Consider the following 21,455-nt stretch of genomic DNA (forward strand, 5'->3'; position numbering starts at 1 on the left):
AAGGACATTTTTTTTTCTGCTGTGAGTGGTCCCTAGAACTATACCTTCCTTCCCATGGCATCAGCTCACTTGTGCACAGCCAGTTAGCTGGGGAGTTGCAAGTTCATGCCGACTTGGAGAAATCTTAAGTTTGTTTAAGAAGCAGAATCGGCATTTTGAGGAAATCGGTTTTACCATTGTGTTACAAGACTGCGTGTGTTTTGGTGTAGGGATGTGTTTGAACTGTGGCCCCCGTTTCCATTTCTCTGTAACAGATGTTTTAACTATAGTGACGTGTACAATAAAACTTGCTTGGGGAACCTAAGAGGGAACAGTCCTGGTGGTTGTTGGTGATGTTTGCTGGGATGATGATGGACTCAGAATAGATGTTTCCCAGGTAACGCAGGAGGAGGGTGCTGAGGACAGGTGGGAAAAGAGCCTGAAGTTCATAAAAGAGAAAAATAAGAAGAAGAGCACAGAGAATAGGTAACACGTATAGAACACTTCTTTGGCACAGAGATGGTTGCTTAATATTAATTTTCTCCTCTGTCTTTTAACCCTCATAACAATCTTGTCATCACCCTTTTACAAAACATGTACCAGAAGCACAGAGAAGCTCACAGTCCTTCTCTGATGTCCTGGTCCAAAGCGGGTTGGAAAAGAATGTCCAGACACAAGGCAGAATGTAAAGAAGACAGAATTTATTAGAGGGAAGTGTCACTACCAGAACAGCGGGCGGACTTCCCAGTAGTCTGGGAGAGTCGGGCCCGTACATGTGCTATTGATCAGTTTTTATAGCCAGAAAACAAAGGAATGGTCCGAGGTGAAAATTTCGTGTACTGACTGGTCGAGGCACATATAGCTTCCTTCTATAGGGTGGGAGTGGGGCAGGCCAGATGGCTTTCCTTATTTGGGACAGGTCCTGTTGCCCAGGTGGGCGTCACCCAGGTGGGCTCAGGAATTTCAAAACCATCGCAACAGGGTGGGGAGGGCGATTAAGAGTCCAGAAGGGGGTGTAACACTGAAACTTTTTCAGACAGCGTCATGCTTTGTCCTTGAAGCACCATTGTCCTTGGACCACATCTGATACTTTTTTTTTTTTTAGGGTAAAAAGAATGCTTTTTATTAAAGGTAAGGAGGCGTTTCTCTAGTGGAGAGACTGCATTTATGTACAGAAATACTTTTTTTTCTATGTATATTTTTTAAAGTTAATTTTTATTTTATATTTGAGTATAGTTGATTCACAATGTTTTGTTAGTTTCAGGTGTACAGCAAAGTCATTCAGTTATACATACAGTCATTCTTTTTCAGATTCTTTTCCCACATAGATTATTACAGAATACTGAGTAGATTTCCCTGTGCTATACAGTAGGTCCTTGTTGGTTATCTGTTTTATATATAGTAGTGTGTATATGTTAATCCCAAACTCCTCTAATTTATCCCTCCCTCCACCCCCTTTCCCCTTTGGTAGTAACCATAAGGTTGTTTTCAAAATCTGTGGGTCTGTTTCTGTTTTGTAAATAAGTTCATTTGTATCATTTTTTAAAGATTCCACATATATTTGTCTTTCTCTGTCTGACTTACTTCACTCAGTATGATTATCTCTAGGTCCATCCATGTTGCTGCAAAAGGCATTATTTTGTTCTTTTTTATTGCTGAGTAATATTCCATTGTATATATGTAACACATCTTCTTCATCCATTCCTCTTTCAATGGACATTTTGGTTGCTTCCATGACCTGGCTATTGTAAATAGTGCTGCAATGAACACTGGGGTGCATGTATCTTTTTGAATTATGGTTTTCTCTGGGTATATGCCCAGTAGTGGGATTGCTGGTTCATATGGTAGTTCTATTTTTAGTTTTTTAAGAAACCTCCATACTGTTCTCCATAGTGGCTGCACCAACTTACATTCCCACCAACAGTGCAGGAGGGTTCCTTTTTCTCCACACCCTCTCCAGCATTTATTGTTTGTAGATTTTTTGATGATGGCCATTCTGACTGGTGTAAGGTGATACCTCATTGTAGTTTTTTTTATAAATTTATTTATTTATGTATTTACCTTTGGCTGTGTTGGGTCTTCGTTTCCGTGTGAGGGCCCTCCCCAGCTGTGGCGAGCGGGGGCCACTCTTCATCGCGGTGCGCTGGCCTCTCACCATCGCGGCCTCTCTTGTTGTGGAGCACAGGCTCCAGACGCGCAGGCTCAGCAGTTGTGGCTCACAGGCCCAGTTGCTCCACGGCATGCGGGATCCTCCCAGACCAGGGCTCGAACCCGCGTCCCCTGCACCGGCAGGCAGACTCTCAAACCACTGCTCCACCAGGGAAGCCTCCTCATTGTAGTTTTGATTTGCATTTCTCTAATAATTAGTGATGTTGAGCATCTTTTCATGTGTTTCTTGCCCATCTGTATGCCTTCTTTGGAGAAATGTCTAGTTAGATCTTCCGCCCATTTTTTGATTGGGTAGTTTGTTTTTTTGATATTGAGCTGTACAGCTATTTGTATATTTTGCAGATTAATCCTTTGTTGGTTGCTTCGTTTACAAATATTTTCTCCCATTCTGAGGGTTGTCTTTTTGTTTATGGTTTCCTTTTCTGGGCAAAAGCTTTCAAGTTTAATTAGATCCCATTTGTTTATTTTTGTTTTTATTTTCATTACTCTGTGAGGTCGAGAGATCTTTTTAAAATAATAAATTATGCCTTGAAGTCTTTTTCATGATTTCCCATCATCAGGAAAATATTCAGAATCTGAGCTTTTCCCTTCTCTCTGGTTTATCCTTCACCTGCTTCCCCATCGTATGCTGTGGCCCACGGAACTTAACTTTCTTTCAAACCCCTGACCGAGCTCATTCCTGACTCAGAATGTTTGTTCCAGCTGCTCTCCTTTCCGGTCAGTCTTTCCCTAGACTTTCACCAGGCAAGCTCTTCCAGATGCCTTCTCTGACCACCCTTCCCCCCAGTTAAGCAGCCCGGACCCCCAGCCCAGCCACTCTAGAACCTCATCCTATGTTTGATTTCAGTATCAGTTATGAAATTGCCACTCTTCTGTTGTAATTGCCTCCAAGCAGAAGGTAAGCTCTGGGTTCTGGGTCCTGGACTGTCATATTCGTATCTATATACACCCAGCACCCTGGCATCTAGTTGGAACTTAAGTACTTGTCCAGTGAAGAGAATGAACAGGTAGTTTGGCGTGATTGCAGAGATTAAGGATTGCTCTTTGAAGTGAGAAGATCTTGAGTTTGTAAGTAGCTCTTTGACCTGGAGCACCCTTGAAATGCCTTGCCTTTCTTTTGCTACCTACTTCCCACCTTGTACCATCTATCTCCGGTGTAGATACCATGTGGTATCAGGTTGTAACTGACAAGTGTGTGCCTCTTTCAGACACATTTGCCAATTTCTTAGCTTATTCTCGCTTCTGTGACTCATTGTTTCCAGCTGAATTCATTGTTCATCCTATGTCACTATACCAAGAGCTTTTCCAAGAGTCTCTACCGGGAGCAAATTTGAGTCAAAAGTTTGAGTAAACTTGAGTCTAAAACCATCTCCCTTGCAACTGTATCCTTTAATGATGAGAATACATGTTGAATATTAAACCTTTTTTCCCTTGTTTCTTTGAATTCTATTGATTTTTTCTTAAATTCAGCCTTTTTTTGAACATCTTTATTGGAGTATAATTGCTTTACAATGTTGTGTTAGTTTCTGCTCTATAACAAAGTGCATCAGCTATATGTATACATATATCCCCATATCGCTCCCTCTTGCATCTCCCTCCCACCCTCTCTATCCTACCCCTCTAGGTGGTCACAAAGCACCAAGCTGATCTCCCCGTGCAATGCAGCTGCTTCCTACTATCAGCTCTTTTTAAAAAACATTTTTTTTAGGGGTGGGGGCACACCATGTGGCTTGTGGGATTTTAGTTCCCCAACCAGGGATAGAACCCAGGCCCTCCTCAGTGAAAGCACAGAGTCCTAACCACTGGACCGCCAGGGAATATCCTTAAATTCAGCTTTGCAGATGTAGATTTTTTCCCAGTTTTTATCAAGGTGTAATTGACATAGAATATTGTATTCATTTTAGGGGTAATTGACATAGAATTGTATTCATTTTAGGTGTAATTGACATAGAACATTGTATTCATATTAGGTGTAATTGACATAGAACATTGTATTCATATTAGGTGTAATTGACATAGAACATTGTATTCATTTTAGGTGTAATTGACATAGAACATGGTGTACATTTTAGGGGTAATTGACATAGAACATTGTATTCATTTTAGGGGTAATGGACATAGAATGTTGTATTCATTTTAGGGGTACAATGTGATGATTTGATACATGTATATATTGCAGTGATCACCACAAGAAGTTTATTTAGTTAACATGTATTGCCCTACATGTGTAGTTACAATTTTTTTTTTTCTTGGGATGAGAACTTTTAAGATCTACTCTCTTAGGAACTTTCAAATATATAATACAGTGTTGTTAACAATAGTCACCATTAGACCCCCAGGACTTATTTATCTTATAACTGGAAGTTTATAACTTTTGACCACTTTCTACCATTGCATCCTCCCAACCCACAATCTCTGGCAACCACCCAATATTTGTGTTTAGTGTTTTTCTAAGACCCCATATAGAAGTGAGATCATATAGTGTCTTTCTCTGAATTATTTCACTCGCAGATGTAGAGATTGATCATTTCCATTTTTCAGTTATAGATCATCTTCTAAAAAAACTCCTCGGTTTTGGTAGTGCTTAGGTTTCTTGTTTATCCCTAATAGTCTACAAATTTCAATATTATGGATCCCTGTGGGAATTTTGTTTAACCTAATTTCTGGCTCTCACTGGGGCCCTTTCAATGTTAGAACTGACAAATGATTAATAAAGAAAATAATTTGGGGGAGGGCTTGTGCTTAAGTTTAGGAAAACGATCAGGATTGCTCATCTCTGCTACAGTAGGGAGGTAAAACTTGAAACCATCCCTTTTAACATCAACAAGATAAACTTCAGATTTTTATAGAGTTAGGACACAAAATGTGAAGAAAAGATTAGCAAGCTTATAAAATATTTTTATATCAATGATTATTCATTGTGTCAGGTTTTTACACTAACCATTGTTTGATTCACTTACTTCATCAAGATAAGAGCTCTTTAAATCTCAGGCAAAGAGATTAAATGTCCACTTAGCTCTCACTATAGCACTCAGCATGTCCGGCAACTATTACAGGTATTTCACAGGATTAGCTCATTATATGCCTTTAATTACTTAATGAGGTGGTCAGTCTCAGTACCTCCTGGTACACACTAGAAAACCACAACCTGGGAGGATTCAGAAACATGCCCAAGGTCACACAGATGGCAAGAGGTGGAGCCAGGAGTTGAACCCATCAGCCTGGCTCCAAGGTTGCATGGTTCTTAGTTCACCAACATTATAAGTTGCTGATGGTTGAGATGCTGCTCTTCTTGCTTTTTTTTAAAATTTTTATTGGCATATAGTTGATTTACAGTGTTGTATTAGTTTCAGGTGTACAGCAAAGTTAATCAGTTATATATATACATATATCCACTTTTTTTTTTAGATTATTTTCCCATATAGGCCATTGCAGAGCATTGAGTAGAGTTCCCTGTGCCAGACAGGAGGTCCTTATTAGTTAGTTATCTGTTTTATATACAGTAGTGTGTGTGTGTCAGTCCCAATCTTCCCATTTATCCCTCCCCTTCTTACCCCCCTTTTTGCTCTGTTAACTTTTTCCTTAACTCTAAGGAAAGCAAAAAAACCCCAACAAACTGCGTTACTGCCAACACTTCCATTTTAGTCTGTCTCCTTTCCAAGAGGTTGCTGATCTGCACTGATGATGTAGATGGTGACAGTTATTGATTAGATGTTCACCCTTGTGATTGTTTTCCCACCGTCTGTCTGCTGACTCAACGCTTACTGCCGGCCCGGTGTCGGAGTCCACTGCAGCTGCCCGGCCTGTGAATCACGGTGTGTTCAGTGGCAAGGTGGCTCAGAGGACCTGCTGACGCCCCCATTTCTCACAGGTGTCACCGGCACATCAAGGGCCTTCCCTGTCTTTCCATGGTAGCACTTCTTCTTGTTCACTGGGCCAGCCTGTCTTATCCTGACAGTACTAACTCCCTCCCTCAAATCCCTACAAGTCCCACCCTGCTGTCCTGGGCTGCATCCATCTCTGGGCAGGAAGTGCCTTGGGTATTGTTCATACGTTTAGGGCATCACTCTGCCGGGAATTCCCACAAGTCTTCCAGGCTGTTGTGTCCCTCACACCTATCTTTTATTTCTGGCCAATGCATAATTCACATTTTAGTGCTTGAACATGGCAGAATATTTACTTTGTTATTTCTCAAAGTCGTCGATTAGGAGGGGAGAAGTCAGGGTACACTTAAGTCATGACACTGAGAGCCACGCTGTGTGGCATGTATTTATAAATCATATATAAATTTTTAAAAAGTATATATATATTATACATTTAATATATGTTATTAAAAAATCAAAACCTAGGACTTTCCTGGCAGTCCAGGGGTTAAGACTTCTTCCAGTGCAGGGGGTGCGGGTGCAGGTTCCATCCCTGGTCAGGGAGCTAAGATCCCACATGCCTCATGGCCAAAAAAACGAAACATAAAAAAGAAGGAATACTGTAACAAATGTGGGATAGGGAGGGTGGGAGGGAGGGAGAGGCAAGAGGGAAGAGATATGGGAACATATGTTTATATATAACTGATTCACTTTGTTATAAAGCAGAAGCTAACACACCATTGAAAAGAAATTATACTTCAATAAAGATGTTAAAATAATAATAATAAACAACCTACTAAACAAATGGGTGAAAAAATATATAAGTAAATCAATAAAGTAAGTGCAAATAAAAGATAATGAAAAAAAAAGAAAAAAAAAGAAAAAAAAAGATAATGAAAAAAAATGATCCACATCCAAAAAAAATCTGAAAAAAAAAAAACCTAAAAAATCAAAGCCTGATCATGTTCCAGGAACTATAATAAATCATGATTTCTTAACCATCATGACCCTCTCTACTTGTTTCACGAAGAAACTCCACCAGTAAGTTAAGTTGCCCAACCTTGCAAAATATCCAGGGGAAAAGCAAATATTCTAATGTGGTTTTCTCTATCTCAGGAGCCTGAGTCTTGAACCATGACCTATTGGGTTGGTTACAAATTTCGTTTGGTGTTCCCGTAACATCTTACAGAAAACCTGAACGAACTTTTTGGCTGACCCAATATATTGTCTCCTTTATATATATTTTATTTTTTATTTTAACTTTTAAAAATTGTCTCCTTTAAAAAGAAATCTGTTTTTTTTGAACTCAGAAATTTTATTTCAGTACGAATTTCAATAGTAGATCATATGTTCAATATAAATTCAACCCAAGTTGTTATTTTCTATTTTTAGCTACTAGTAGTTCTATTTATTTATTTTTTAAAATTTGTATTGGAGTATATTTGCTTTACAATGTTGTGTTAGTTTGTACCACACAGTAAAGTGAATCAGCTATATGTATACATACATCCCCTCTTTTTTGGATTTCCTTCCCATTTAGATCACCACAGAGCACTGGGTAGAGTTCCCTGTGCTCTACAGCAGGTTTTTATTAGTTATCTATTTTATACATATTAGTGTATATATGTCAATCCCAATCTCCCAGTTCATCCCACCCCCACTTCCCCCCTTGGTAACCATGTTTGTTCTCTACATATCTGTCTCTATTTCTGCTTTGCAAATAGGTTAATCTGTACCATTTTTCTAGATTCCACATATAAGCGATATTATACAATATTTGTTTTTCTCTCTCTGACTGACTTCACTCTGTATGACAGTCTCTAGGTCTGTCCACATCTCTGCAACTGGCACTATTTTGTTCTTTTTCTTTTAAAAATTTATTTATTTATTTATGGCTGCGTTGGGTCTTCGTTGTTGCGCATGGGCTGTCTCTAGTTGTGGCGAGCGGGAGCTACTCTTCTTTGCGGTGCGTGGGCTTCTCATTGTGGTGGTTTCTCTTGTTGTGGAGCACAGGTTCTAGGCAAGTGGGCTTCAGTAGTTGTGGCGCACAGGCTCAGTAGTTGTGTTGCCCTGGCTTAGTTGCTCCGCGGCATGTGGGATCTTCCCGGACCAGGGCTCGAACTCGTGTCTCCTGCATTGGCAGGTGGATTCTTAACCACTGCGCCACCAGGGAAGTCCCCTATTTTGTTCCTTTTTCTTTTTTTTTTTTTTTTTTTGCGGTACGTGGGCCTCTCACTGCTGTGGCCTCTCCCATTGCGGAGCACAGGCTCCGGACGCGCAGGCTCAGCGGCCATGGCTCACGGGCCCAGCCGCTCCGCGGCATGTGGGACCTTCCCGGACCGGGGCACGAACCCGTGTCCCCTGCATCGGCAGGCGGACTGTCAACCACTGCGCCACCAGGGAAGCCCTTTTGTTCCTTTTTATGGCTGAGGAATATCCCATTGTATATATGTACCACATCTTCTTTATCCATTCCTCTGTTGATGGACATCTTATAGAAAACCCAAGCAAACTTTGTGGCCGACCCAATATATTGCCTCCTTTTTATTTATTTTATTTTTTATTTTAGCTTTTAAAAATTGTCTCCTTTTAAAAACAACCTCAGTTTCTAAACAGGAGTGGAGCCTTTCCTTGGGGAAGAGTCTGGCTTGGCACACAGTAATTTGAATATGTGTGTCTCTGTTGGATGGGAAGCACCGAGCCAGGCCTGGGATGCAAGGAGGTCCACACATGGTATTTCTCCCCTCATGGTGCTTAGAGGTTAATATGGGGTAAGTTTGATTCTCTTCCCTTATAGCATCTGTGGTAGTATTCAGAAGTGGAAGGACTTCGCAGAAACAGGCACCATCTCATCTGGCGTCTGAAGATCCCGGAGAGAATTTATAGGCAGCAGTAACCAGATATCCAAAAAAAAAATTTTGGGAGCCTAAGCATGGAAAGTAGGAAGAACTGTGCAACAGGTATTTTGCTCTGTGCTTGGACTTCATTGCATGAGTTACCGTATTTCCTCATCTTTTGCAGGTACAACTTTGCTTCGAACCTTGCAAATAGCCTATACTTCTTTAAGGCCATTCTTCATAACCCTCATTTGAAATACCTGAACCTCTATGGCACTGGCCTCTCCTACATGGATGTCAGGCAGCTGTGTGAGACGCTGAAACACCCAGTGTGTAACATAGAAGCACTGCTGTAAGTCTCGGGGTTGTCCACGATATATTTTTTTTCCAGTGTGAACTTTGCAGTTCGAATATGCCCATTTTCTTTCGTGTCTTTGTCTCTTACTTATTTCACCACTTCCATCTCAATATCGGTAGACCTCCTAGGAAGATGAGGATGGATGGATTCTAAAGGACAAGGCTTCCTCTCAGGTCTGTCCCGTCTTTCCTTTCTATGGTACTCACTTGAATTACTTCTCATGGACACCTTATCTGATTCTCCTTGGCTCTGCTCTCAACCGACCATACCAAAACCGTAACTCCAATTTCTTTTTCCTGAAGATAGTCAGAGAAACTTAAAATGAGAAAGTTTTACGGATGATCACAAGTGTGATCTTGTAACTGCCAGATGACAACGTTGAGGCTGGAGGGAAAGTGATTTGCCCAAAGTCATTTCTTCATCTTGAAAATGATCTGGGATGCCCTTAGCATCACTGGGTGATTTCTTAAACAGGCTCAATCCGTTTTTCAGCAGGAAGAACAAAAGGGAGTAATAGAAGTAGCAATAAACAAAAACAAGTCATTAAACCGACCAAGAGAATACACTGTTCTCTCCACCAGTGATATGATAATCACATACACTTGGTTAATTTCACCTGTCAAGATTCATCAGGAGAGACAGGGTCCGTGAATAAGAGTTGTTTGAACATACAGGCTTGCTATTGACCCTATCTAGCATTCTAGCTGTTTCCGTATCATAACAATTCTTTTCTTCTACACTAGCTCTCTCTACTCAGGGGGCGCTTACAAAATTCCTTAGTATTGGCCCTGTTTCACATTATGCCATTGGCATAGAGTGTTTCATTTTACATGGTTAGCATAAGACTTGGGTAACAGATCTAGGAAACCAGGAGTCAGTTGTACACAGCTTATAGGTAGAATCTTTGCTTCTTTGGGGCAGACCAACTGTGCTCTTGCCTTCAGTTTGGTATTTTGGGAGTGGGAAGTCCTCAAAATCAGGTTCTCTCCAGCCCAATAATTCTCAACAGAGGATAGTTTCATCCTCTGTTAGGAGGTGTCCATATCTAGAGACTTTTTTTTTTTCATAGCAAGGAAGATTTCATTTAAAATGATCGCGGGACTTCCCTGGCGGTCCAGCGGTTGAGACTTCACCTTCCAGTGCGGGGGGTGTGGGTTCGATCCCTAGTCGGGGAACTAAGATCCCACATGCCTTGCTCCGAAAAGCCAAAACACATAAAAAATAGGAGCAATATTGTAACAGAGTCAATAAAGACTTTAAAGATGGTCCACATCAAAAACAATCTTTTTAATTAAAAAAAAGATTTTGCAGTAGGAAGAAGTTAAGACTATTGCAATAGGAAAGAAAGTTGAACTCACTCTGCTCAAACAGAAGAGGGGTGAGCTAATGGAAAAAGCACTTTAGGGAGGAGCTTGTTCTAAATGATTAGGTCACTAGTGTTTGTTAATTGTGGAGACAGTTTTGATGGTCATGATTACATGGGAAGGATGCTCTAGACATCTGGTGGGTAGAGCTCAGGGATGCTGTTCAACATCCTACAACACACAGGAAGCCCCCACAGTAAGGAGTGATCTAGCCCACAGTGTCAACAGTGCTGAGGTTGAGAAACCTGCTCTAGCCCATGAGATGTTCTTTTAAGCTGCATTAAGGCTCAGACCAGGGTTTCTCAACCTTATCACTACTGATGATAAATAATCAGGTAATCAGACTCATTGAGGTCCAGATCATTCCTTGCTGTGGACGGCTGTCCACAACATTGTTGAGAAGCACGGGCTCAGACGTTTTCCTAACTTACTGCTTTCCTAAAGCAATAAGGGATTCGTGAGGAGAGTCGTATAATTACATCCGTGCCTTTACAAAGTCTGGAGCTGGCGGGTGCGGGATCAGGAGCCAGGATGTGGTCCAGGGTCGGTTGTGCGTACGCCGTTCCACCACATGTGTCTCTCGTGTAGGTTGGGAAAATGCGACATCACGGACGAAGCCTGCGAAGACATCGCCTCTGTTCTCGTCCATAACAAGAAGCTGAAGCTTCTCTCCTTGGTAGACAATCCCCTGAAGGACGAAGGAGTGAGGGTGTTGTGTGACGCCCTGAAGGATCCAGCCTGTGCCCTGGAGGCACTGCTGTGAGTCAGCGTGGGGGAGGGGAGGCCTGGGGGAGGGGCCAGACGGCAGAGCATGCCCATGGACCCTGAACGGTCCAGCAGAATGGAGCAGATGCAAATGCAAATATTTGCCCCCCAGAGGAGCCACGAGGTTGAATTCAAGAGATGTAAGACTAGCCCTTAGACGCCTGGCATCTAACTTGGAGCCCAGTAAATCTTGGTGATCATGAAGAAGGATGATGTCTCTGTAGGTGTACTGGGGGCTGGGGAGAGGGACAGTATAAATAATGAAGAAAAAGGAATTCATTTGATTACTTGCCGGTGTGGGGTTGCATAGGTTCTAGGTTATCGCTGGGAACAATGTCTCCACTTCTTTCTTGTTGCTAAGATATAAAACAAACTGCTTCCTTGTTAGGGGCAAGAGAAAGGGTTTTCTATTTACCCAGTGAGGCCACAGGAGAAACTCAGTGCTAAATAAAAAAATGCCTTAGGGGGCTTCCCTGGTGGCGCGGTGGTTGAGAGTCCGCCTGCCGATGCAGGGGACGCGGGTTCGTGCCCCGGTCTGGGAGGATCCCACGTGCCGCGGAGCGGCTGCGCCCGTGAGCCATGGCCGCTGGGCCTGCGCATCCGGAGCCTGTGCTCCGCGGCGGGAGAGGCCACAGCAGTGAGGGGCCCGCATACCGCAAAAAAAAAAAAAAAAAAAAAAAAGCCTTAAAGTAGGGTACAGGTACAAGAACACCCAAGTCTATGGAAGCGAATAAGTCGTCTAGAAACAAACTTTTCTTTGTGTGTATGTGCGTGCACAGGTGTGTATGTGTATATAGACCTGTGTATCACATACCCACCCAAAGTGGTATTTACCGTAGAAGGTGAGAATATTATTACTCAGATGACTCTTTAGACTGTAAGGGAAAATCCAAACTAAAATAAGGTCCAGGAACATTAAACATTAAAACCAAACTATTAAAAAAATAAGGAACAAACTCTGCACTATAAAGATTAGACCAAAAAATCTTTAGCGGTACAAAAGAAATGACATATTGGAAGATGAAAGGATTTGGCTATTAAATCCTGTGTGATATTATACAATAAGTAGAATTAAAGTGTATTCAACAACTGGTCACTTAACCGGGCTGTGTTTATCTAAGAGTTCTTCAAAATACATCATTTAAATTTTTTGTTGTTTTTAAACTTGAATCTTTATTCCTTAAAAATGAAAGACTACTAAAGATGCAAGAAAGTCACTAGTAATTTTAAAAGAAAATAATGTTCAACCCTTTTTTTAAACTTTATTTTGAACTAGTTTCAAAATAAAAACTAGACTTGCAGAAAAGTTGGAAAAATAGCACAAAAATTCTCTTATACCCCTTACCCCAATCCACTAATGTTCAACCTATTTTTAGTAGTTAATATTTTTAATATTTAAATATTTAATACCCTTTTAAACAAAAGCGCAAATTTAAAAAATATATTCCACTTGGCCAGAATTCTGCAAAATGGGCAAATTTATAGTATGATCGAAAGCACTAAGTTTTTTTTGCAAAGTAGGTTGGCTAATAAATCAAGAAACAAATGAAAAGTCTATTTAATAATAAACCTCAGAACTTCCAAAAATTTTTGATGCAAGGTGTTAATTCCGTATAACTTAAAATGGCAGAAAGTATAAAAATACAAATGCAGAGGTTCAGGAAATGTATAATTGTAGGGTCATGGAACCATCAGAGATTATATTATGTAACCATTAAAGTCTTACTTTTTTTAAATGTTAGAGAAAGCATATTTCATCAAAAAAAGTAGGAATCAGTTGCTTATTGTCTGATTTCAAAAATTCAAAAACTGAAAGGGAAAACCCACCATGAGTGAGTAGTGTTTGCTAATCAAAGAATTGAGTATACTTCCTGCCAAAGGTGACATTCTGAGATGCCCCTGAAGGGGCCAGGGAGGTAATGGGAGTCGGTGGGTGGATGGGGGAGCTGGTGGAGTGAGGTGAACTGGACCGTGCCTGCCCCACCCAAGGTGGGTTCCTGATCCTTTCCACCTGTTATTTGCCACGTAACCATCTGCTGTGGAGTCCCAGGTATCTGGCTTGTGTGTGATAGTTAGAAGTGTAGAATTCCGCATGAAATGTCAGCTAAACCAACTATATTCAGAGGTCATATTCAGTCTTGATCTGCCCGGTTGCAACTTGTATCATATGCCTCCCTCTATTTTCTAAATTCCCAATAGTGAGTAGACAAGAACTCACAACCACAAATTTTTTTAAATAACATTTTAAAAGAAGAATGTGAAATAGGATGTTGTCCAGCTATTATAAATAATAAGCACACAGTGTCACAGAGAAGGGATGATTTTGTCCAAGTTCATCCAGCCGGTGGTGATCTGACTTGGAACTGGGATCCGAGATTCCGTTCCCCAGTTTGGGACCCTGTAGTCCACATCCTTCTGTATTTCCACACCTGCTGCACATTTTAATCCTCCTGTTTTTTCTAAGTGACCACGAAGTACAAGAAAGTTTTTACATGGAGTTTCATGAAAATATGACCCTATAGAGCTTAAGTAGGTTGACGGATGAAGTATGTGTGTCTTTGCAGATTGACGTACTGTTGCCTCACCTCTGTAGCCTGCGACTACATCTCCCAGGTCCTTCTGTGCAACAAATCCCTGTCTTTTCTCGATCTGGGGTTGAATTTCCTGGAAGATGATGGAGTGATAACGCTATGTGAATCACTGAAACACCCGAACTGCAACCTAGAGGAGTTGTGGTAGGTCTGGCTGTGATTTGCTTGAATGTCAGCGTTTCCTTTTCGGCTGTTGGCATCCTGGGAAGGAAACAGGAAGGGGGGAAAAGCATGGAGTCTGCTGAAGAAAAAAAAAACAAAACTAGGCTACATGTTTACCCCACGTGATATCTCTGGGGCTCACTGATGGGTGTGTGTCTTGACTCTAGGGCTTGTCAGGACTCGGTAGGGTCTGCTCCTCTGGAGTTGGGTCTCTGTCCTTGGAAGGACCGGAAATGGAGTCCCAAGTGCCCTAAACTAGCTGTGTGAACTTGTGAGGGTTCCTCACCTCTCCCCAAGTGTAACATGAGGATAATTATATTTCCCACCTCAAAAGATGGAGGTGGGGTGGTGGGATGAACTGGGAGATCGGCATTGACGTATATACACTCCTATGTAGAAAATAGATAACTGATGAGAACCTGCTGTATAGCACAGGGAACTCCACTTCTCTGTACAGTAAAAACTAACTGTAAAACAACTATACCTCAATTAAAAACAAAGATGGAGGTGACCACTGGGAATAATGCACATAAAGTACTATCATCGCTGGCTGGCCCATCGAAGCACACAGTGAACGGCACAGCCTGAGGATCAGTCGTTCCTTTTACCGGGCAGATGAGGTAAATCGGTAAACGAAACCCTTTGTCGTCCCTGTTTCCACGGAGTGGCGTGCACACACATAGATACACATACACCCACGTGCAGGCACACACCTGTGAGTGTGAAGTGGCCAGTATGTGTGCATATCTGCATCTATCGTGGTTTCTCAATCAGCACTATTGACTATTTTAAATTAATTTTTACTGGAAGAGAGTTGATTTACAATGTGGTGCTGGTTTCTGCTGTGCAGCAAAGTGGATCAGTGACACATATATCCGCTCTTTCTTATATTCTGTTCCCACAGAGGTCATTACAGAGTATTGAGTAGAGGTGCTGTGCTAGGCAGTAGGTCCTTATTAGTTGTCTATTTTATATATAGTAGTGTGTACAGGTCAATCCCAATCTCCCAATTTATCCCTCACCCCTCTTTTCCCCCGGTAACCATAAATTTGTTTTCTACAACTGTAACCCTATTTCTGTTTTGTAGATAAGTTCATTTATACCCTTTTTTAAGATTCAGCATATAAGCGATATCATATGCTATCTGTCTTTCTCTGTCTGACTTACTTCACTCAGTAGGACAATCTCTAGGTCCATCCGTGTTGCTGCAATGAACATAGGGTTGCACGCATCTTTTTGAGCTGTGGTTTTCGCCAGATATAAGCCCAGGAGTGAGATTGCTGGGTCATATGGAAGTTCTGCGTCATGAGCTTGGGGGCAGGAGATACATAGGAGATATAATATGAAATAGTGAGTCCTCAGCGTGGTGACATTTGTACAGAGACTTGGAGGGAGTAAGGGGGCAGCCCCGCTGGTATTTGGACCAAGAGTATGACAGGCAGCAAGAGCAGAGGCCCCAGGGGGAGAGACCAGGCAGCACAGGAGAGACAGGAGAACTGCAGGGAGCCTGGGCAGAGTGAAGAAAGTGGAGAAGTGGAGACGTTGTTTCATCTCTACCATCATCATCATCTTAGGAGTACATGAGTATTTCTACCTTTACAGGAATAAGTGAACATAAGTGAAGCCATTCCAGATTGGACCTCATGATCGTATATATTTGTGTGTATATGGACCTCATGGTCGTATATATTTGTGTGTATATGGACCTCATGATCGTATATATTTGTGTGTATATGGACCTCATGATCGTATATATCTCTGTGTATATGGACCTCATGATCGTATATATTTGTGTGTATAGGAGAATTTTGTGTATTTTTTTTTCTCCAGGTTGGTGGGCTGTTGCTTCACTTCTGTTTGCTGTGTGGACCTCGCTGCTGTTCTTATTCACAGTGAGAAACTAAAAACCCTGAAACTAGGGAACAATAAGATATATGATGCTGGTGTCAAACAGTTATGTGAAGCTTTGAAGCATCCTAAGTGTAAATTAGAGACTCTTGGGTGAGTGTCCAGTGATGTTGGGAAAGCTTACCTACTTCAAGAAGAGGAAAAGCTAGAGGATTAAAGGGATGAAGGGGAAGCATGTTTGAAAACAAGTGTGTCTGGAACAATCTGATAAGTAAAATGCCAGCCGTGAAACCAGGGTTTGCTCACGCCTGGCACGGCTGATATCTGGGGCTGGGTGGTTCTTTGCTGTGTGGGGAAGCGGGCTGTTCTGTGCATTGTGGGATGTTTAGCTGCATCTCTGGCCTCTCTCCACCCATGAGATGCTAGTAGCACTCCTCGTGTGTGTCAGATGTCTCCAGACACTGCCACATGTGCCCCCGTGGAGGAGGACGTGTCTAGATGGCAAAGTCTCCTCTCAGAGGCGTGGAATCCGCATTTCGAGGTGGTGTTTCCCCGTGCAGGTTGGAGATGTGTGAACTCACCTCTGCCTGTTGTGAGGACCTGGCCTTGGCTTTCACTCTCTGCAAATCACTGAGGTGCATGAACTTGGAATGGCTTAGCATGGACCGTGATGGGGCGGTGGTGCTGTGTGAAGCCTTGATCAGGCTGGAATGTGGCCTGCAGACGCTTGGGTGAGTGGACACTGTTTCCCCCGGTGGTGAGTGACCTCAGAGGGAGGTTAGACTGCCGTGGGTTTGCCCCGCATGGGCATGGCTCACATTTGGGCTGGAGATTTCTTTGCTATGCGGAGCTGTCCTGTGCATCACAGGAGGTTGGGTAGCATCTCTGGTCGCTGCCCACACGTTCCATTCCCCGGGACACCTCCCTCCAGTCATGATGAGCAAAAATGGAAACTTCAGGGACTTCCCTGGTGGTCTAGTGGTTAGGACTCTGCATTTTCGCCGCTGTGGCCCTGCTTCAATCCCTGGTTGGGGAACCGAGATCCTGCAAGCCACGTGGCCAATAAAAACAAAACAAAACAAAACACTTCAAAATTGCGGAGAGACAAGATTTTAATTGTTCAATCAAAAGAGAGAGATTGTGCAATATGATAGAGGTGTTAACGCTGTGGTGGTAATCATTTTGCAATAGGTAAACGTATCAAACCAATGCATTGCACACCTTAACCTAACACAATGTTGTATTTCAATTATATCTCAATGAAATTTTAATTAACTAACTTTTAAAAAGAATGCCTATCACATCTATTCCCTGAAAAATTTTTAAAGGCTCCTGGCATTGTCAAATGTCCCCCGAGAGGCAAAATCACCCCCAGGCAAGAATGATGGCTTTCCTGTAAACACCATCTCCTATTTACCTTGCCCACAAAGACGTAACCCCAGCTCAGAGCTGGAAGGGGTTCCGTAAAGGACCGAGCGGAGTCTTGACCCAGAAGTACATTTCCTCAAGAGCAGCAGTTAATATTGTTTGGAACATTATGTTTGCATTTAGAGCGTGTGTAGTTGATGTCTGTAGAATGAATATGTGAATGCCTTCCGTTTGCCCCAACCCCGATGACCTGCAGAGGATAAACAAAACGGTTCACATTCCTCTTCCTCACTTTCCTAGTCTCTAGGAAAGTCTCGTGCATTCTTTGCACAGTCAGTACAACTCTCCCAGCCGTTTCTAGGAAAGAGTGGAGAGGAAGTAGCCACTGGGGTGTAGAGAGGCCAACCATCATGGGTCAAGTCAAGAAAACTCTTTTTTTTTTTTTTTTTTTGTATTTTCCCAGCCTGAATAAATCTTCCTATGATGAGGAAATTCAGATGCTGCTGACAGAGGTAGAAGAGACGAACCCCCAGCTGACCATTTCACACAGTCTCTGGACTGATTATGAGCACAGGATCAGGGGTGTGATTGGCTGACAGGGAAGGTCCTGAAGTAATCTTCTCACAAAGGCTTCCCCTTGGTCGCGATGGGCGTTTCTCCTCCTGACACACCCTGTCCTGTAAATTGTTCGCCAGGGCAGTGGGGACTGTAATTTCAGAGCTCTTCCTTCACAGTATTCTAGCAATATGATTGTGGGATGGGCTGTCTGTGCCTAAGTCCTCTATGCCCCATCTTTAAAGTTCCCATCCTGCCTCACAATGTTTAGAAGAACAAATACATTAAATGGGTAAACACTTGGGAAAGCATGACTTTATTTTCTTACCGGACGTCTTGGGATGTAGGAACTTGGATTTGAAGGAAGCACAATCCTCTGACACTTCTGACGTAGAACTGCTGCTAGAATGTATCTATAGATTTTAGAATTTATTCACTGCATCTAACATCCCAACAGGACCTTTCATTTTTAGTTTGTTCAAATTTACTTTTCATCAGTTTCCTGGTTTAGTAAAAAAGTATATTTCCAGATCGCTACTTATCCTTTAGCATATGCTACTCCATTTTTTTAAAAATTCGGTATTTTTCAAATGTATCTACACAGTTTAATTCAATGTTTTCTTTTTCAAATACACATTAATACCTTACTGTCATCATCAAACATTGCCTAATTCTCTATTGCCTCTAGAATAAATTATTAATGCCTTACTGGCCCTATATAGAGTTTTATTTTTGTTGAGTATAATACATTTTAAAGATTTATTTTATTGAAGTGTTAGTTGATTTACAATGTTGTGTTAATTTCTGCTGTCCAGCAAAATGACTCAGTTATACATAGATATACATTCTTTTTTTTAACATCTTTATTGGAGTATAATTGCTTTATAGTGTTCTGTTAGTTTCTGCTGTATAACAAAGTAAATCAGCTATATGCATACATATATCCCCATATCCCCTCCCTCTTGCATCTCCCTCCCACCCTCCCTATCCCACCCCTCTAGGTGGTCACAAAGCACGGAGCTGATCTCCCTGTGCTATGCAGCTGCTTCTCACTAGCTATCTGTTTTACATTTGGTAGTGTATATATGTCCATGCTACTCTCTCACTTCGTCTCAGCTTACCCTTCCCCCTCCCCGTGTCCTCAAGTCCATTCTCTATTCAGTCTGCGTCTTTATTCCTGCCCCTAGGTTCTTCAGAACCATTTTTTTTTTAGACTCCATATATATGTGTTAGCATATGGTATTTGTTTTTCTCTTTCTGACTTACTTCACTCTGTATGACAGACTCTAGGTCCATCCACCTCACTACAAATAGCTCAATTTCGTTTCTTTTTATGACTAAGTAATATTCCATTGTATATATGTGCCACATCTTCTTTATCCATTCATCTGTCGATAGACACTTAGGTTGTTTCCATGTCCTGGCTATTATGAATAGAGCTGCAGTGAACATTGTGGTACATGACTCTTTCTGAATTATGGTTTTCTCAGGGTATAGGCCCAATAGTGGGTTTGCTGGATCATATGGTAGTCCTATTTTTAGTTTTTTAAGGAACCTCCATACTGTTCTCCATAGAGGCTGTATCAATTTACATTCTCACTAACAGTGCAAGAGGGTTCCCTTTTCTCCACACCCTCTCCAGCATTTATTGTTTGTAGATTTTTTGATGATGGCCATTCTAACTGGTGTGAGGTGATACCTCATTGTGGTTTTGATTTGCATTTCTCTAATGATTAGTGATGTTGAGCATCCTTTCATGTGTTTGTTGGCAATCTGTATATCTTCTTTGGAGAAATGTCTATTTAGGTCTTCTGCCCATTTTTGGATTGGGTTGTTAGTTTTTTTGTTATTGAGCTGCATGAGCTGCTTGTATATTTTGGAGATTAATCCTTTGTCAGTTGCTTCATTTGCAAATATTTTCTCCCATCCTGAGGGTTGTCTTTTGGTCTTGTTTATGGTTTCCTTTGCTATGCAAAAGCTTTTAAGTTTCATTAGGTCCCATTTGTTTATTTTTGTTTTTATTTCCATTTCTCTAGGAGGTGGGTCAAAAAGGATCCTGCTGTGATTTATTTCATAGAGTGTTCTGCCTCTCTTTTCCTCTAAGAGTTTGATGGCGTCTGGCCTTACATTTAGGTCTTTAATCCATTTTGAGTTTATTTTTGTGTATGGTGTTAGGAAGTGTTCTAATTTCATTCTTTTACATGTAGCTGTCCAGTTTTCCCAGAACCACTTTACATTCTTTTTCATATTTTCCATTATGGTTTATCCCAGGATTTTGAATATAGTTCCCTGTGCTATACAGTAGGACCTTGTTGTTTATCCATTCTCTATATAATAGTTTTCATCTGCTAATCCCAAACTCCCAATCCATTCCTCCCCCATTTTTAATAAACTTTAGAGAAGTTTCGTATTCACAGCAAAATTGAAGGAAAATACAGAGGTTTCCCATAGACCTGCTGACCCTACACATACCCCTAGTTTGATCTAAAGAGTTGACAGTTTCCAAAGATAATCCAATGCTGCTTGTGTTGTTTTTGTTCTACCACCATTGTTTAAACTGGCAAGTTTATTCTAAAGATAATATGAAAACGCAAAAAATATAGAATATCCAAATCGATCTTTAAAAATTGAATGACTTGTCATAATTAACATTCATATGATTTAGGGTGAATCTTTTCATCCATCTTGTGAAGTTTCTCTTTATTATTTTGCCCAATTTGCCATTTGGTTTTTGGCCTTTTTCTCATTTTTAGAGCATTCTGATGCTATCCTTCTATCTGTCTTATATATTAAGGTCCCCCGAATCCTGTCTGAATGTCTAGGAATACTACTTCCTGAGATAAATCCTCAAAGTAGAGAAGGAAAGACTGGTTGTCCAATGAGAGACAAGGGAGCAGTCCTCTTTTTTTTTTCTTCTCTTAGTTTTTTTGGCCATGCCACGTGGCTTGTGGGATCTTAGTTCCCTGACCAGGGATTGAACCTGAGGCCCTGCAGTGAAAGCGCTGAGTCCTAACCGCTGGACTGCCAGGGAGTTCCTGGAAGCAGTCCTCTCTGGGTGATATATGTAGCACATCACATTCCCCAGTGGAATCAGGTGGACATTAGGGATGCTCACGGATTCTGAGGTGGGATACACTAACTTTACATGGAATACCCTCCAGGCTTAAAAGACCTGGGGCTACCTGTAGCAGGAATCATGGTATTTAAGGGAGAGGCCAGATTCCAGATCAAATGGAAATGTTCAATATGAGCCAATCATAGGTGACAGTCTGATTTGAGAAACATGAGAGCATTGACCAAAATGCCCATTGGGAGTTCACGGCAGCACTATTCACAGTAGCCAAGACATAGAAGCAACCTATGTGTCCATCGACAGAGGAATGGATAAAGAAGAGGTGGTACATCTATACAATGGAATATTACTCAGCCAGAAAAAAGAACAAAATAATGCCATTTGCAGCAACATGGATGTACCTAGAGATTATCATACTAAGTGAAGTAAAGCCAGACACAGAAAGACAAATATATGCTATCACTTATATGTGGAATCTAAAATATGACACAAATGAACTTGTTTACAAAACAGAAAGAGACTC

At 41.5% G+C, this 21,455-nt stretch overlaps 1 protein-coding gene across 5 annotated transcripts in view; it reads left to right on the plus strand.

Moving 5' to 3' along the window:
* The window catches only part of NLRP9 (NLR family pyrin domain containing 9), a 36,278-nt gene extending 17,720 nt beyond the window's left edge, over nt 1-18,558 (plus strand). For all 5 annotated transcript variants that reach the window (XM_079908194.1, XM_079908196.1, XM_079908198.1 and 2 more), the window contains 6 exons: nt 9,033-9,200; nt 11,159-11,329; nt 13,900-14,070; nt 15,919-16,089; nt 16,497-16,667; nt 17,768-18,558. In XM_079908194.1, the coding sequence (XP_079764320.1) occupies nt 9,033-9,200; nt 11,159-11,329; nt 13,900-14,070; nt 15,919-16,089; nt 16,497-16,667; nt 17,768-17,900 (985 nt within the window). In that variant the 3' untranslated portion in view covers nt 17,901-18,558. The remainder of the gene's footprint in view (nt 1-9,032; nt 9,201-11,158; nt 11,330-13,899; nt 14,071-15,918; nt 16,090-16,496; nt 16,668-17,767) is intronic.
* Nucleotides 18,559-21,455: the final 2,897 nt, after the last annotated feature.

This window comes from Stenella coeruleoalba, assembly GCF_951394435.1.
Source record: "Stenella coeruleoalba genome assembly, chromosome: 20".
Classification (NCBI taxonomy): domain Eukaryota; kingdom Metazoa; phylum Chordata; class Mammalia; order Artiodactyla; family Delphinidae; genus Stenella; species Stenella coeruleoalba.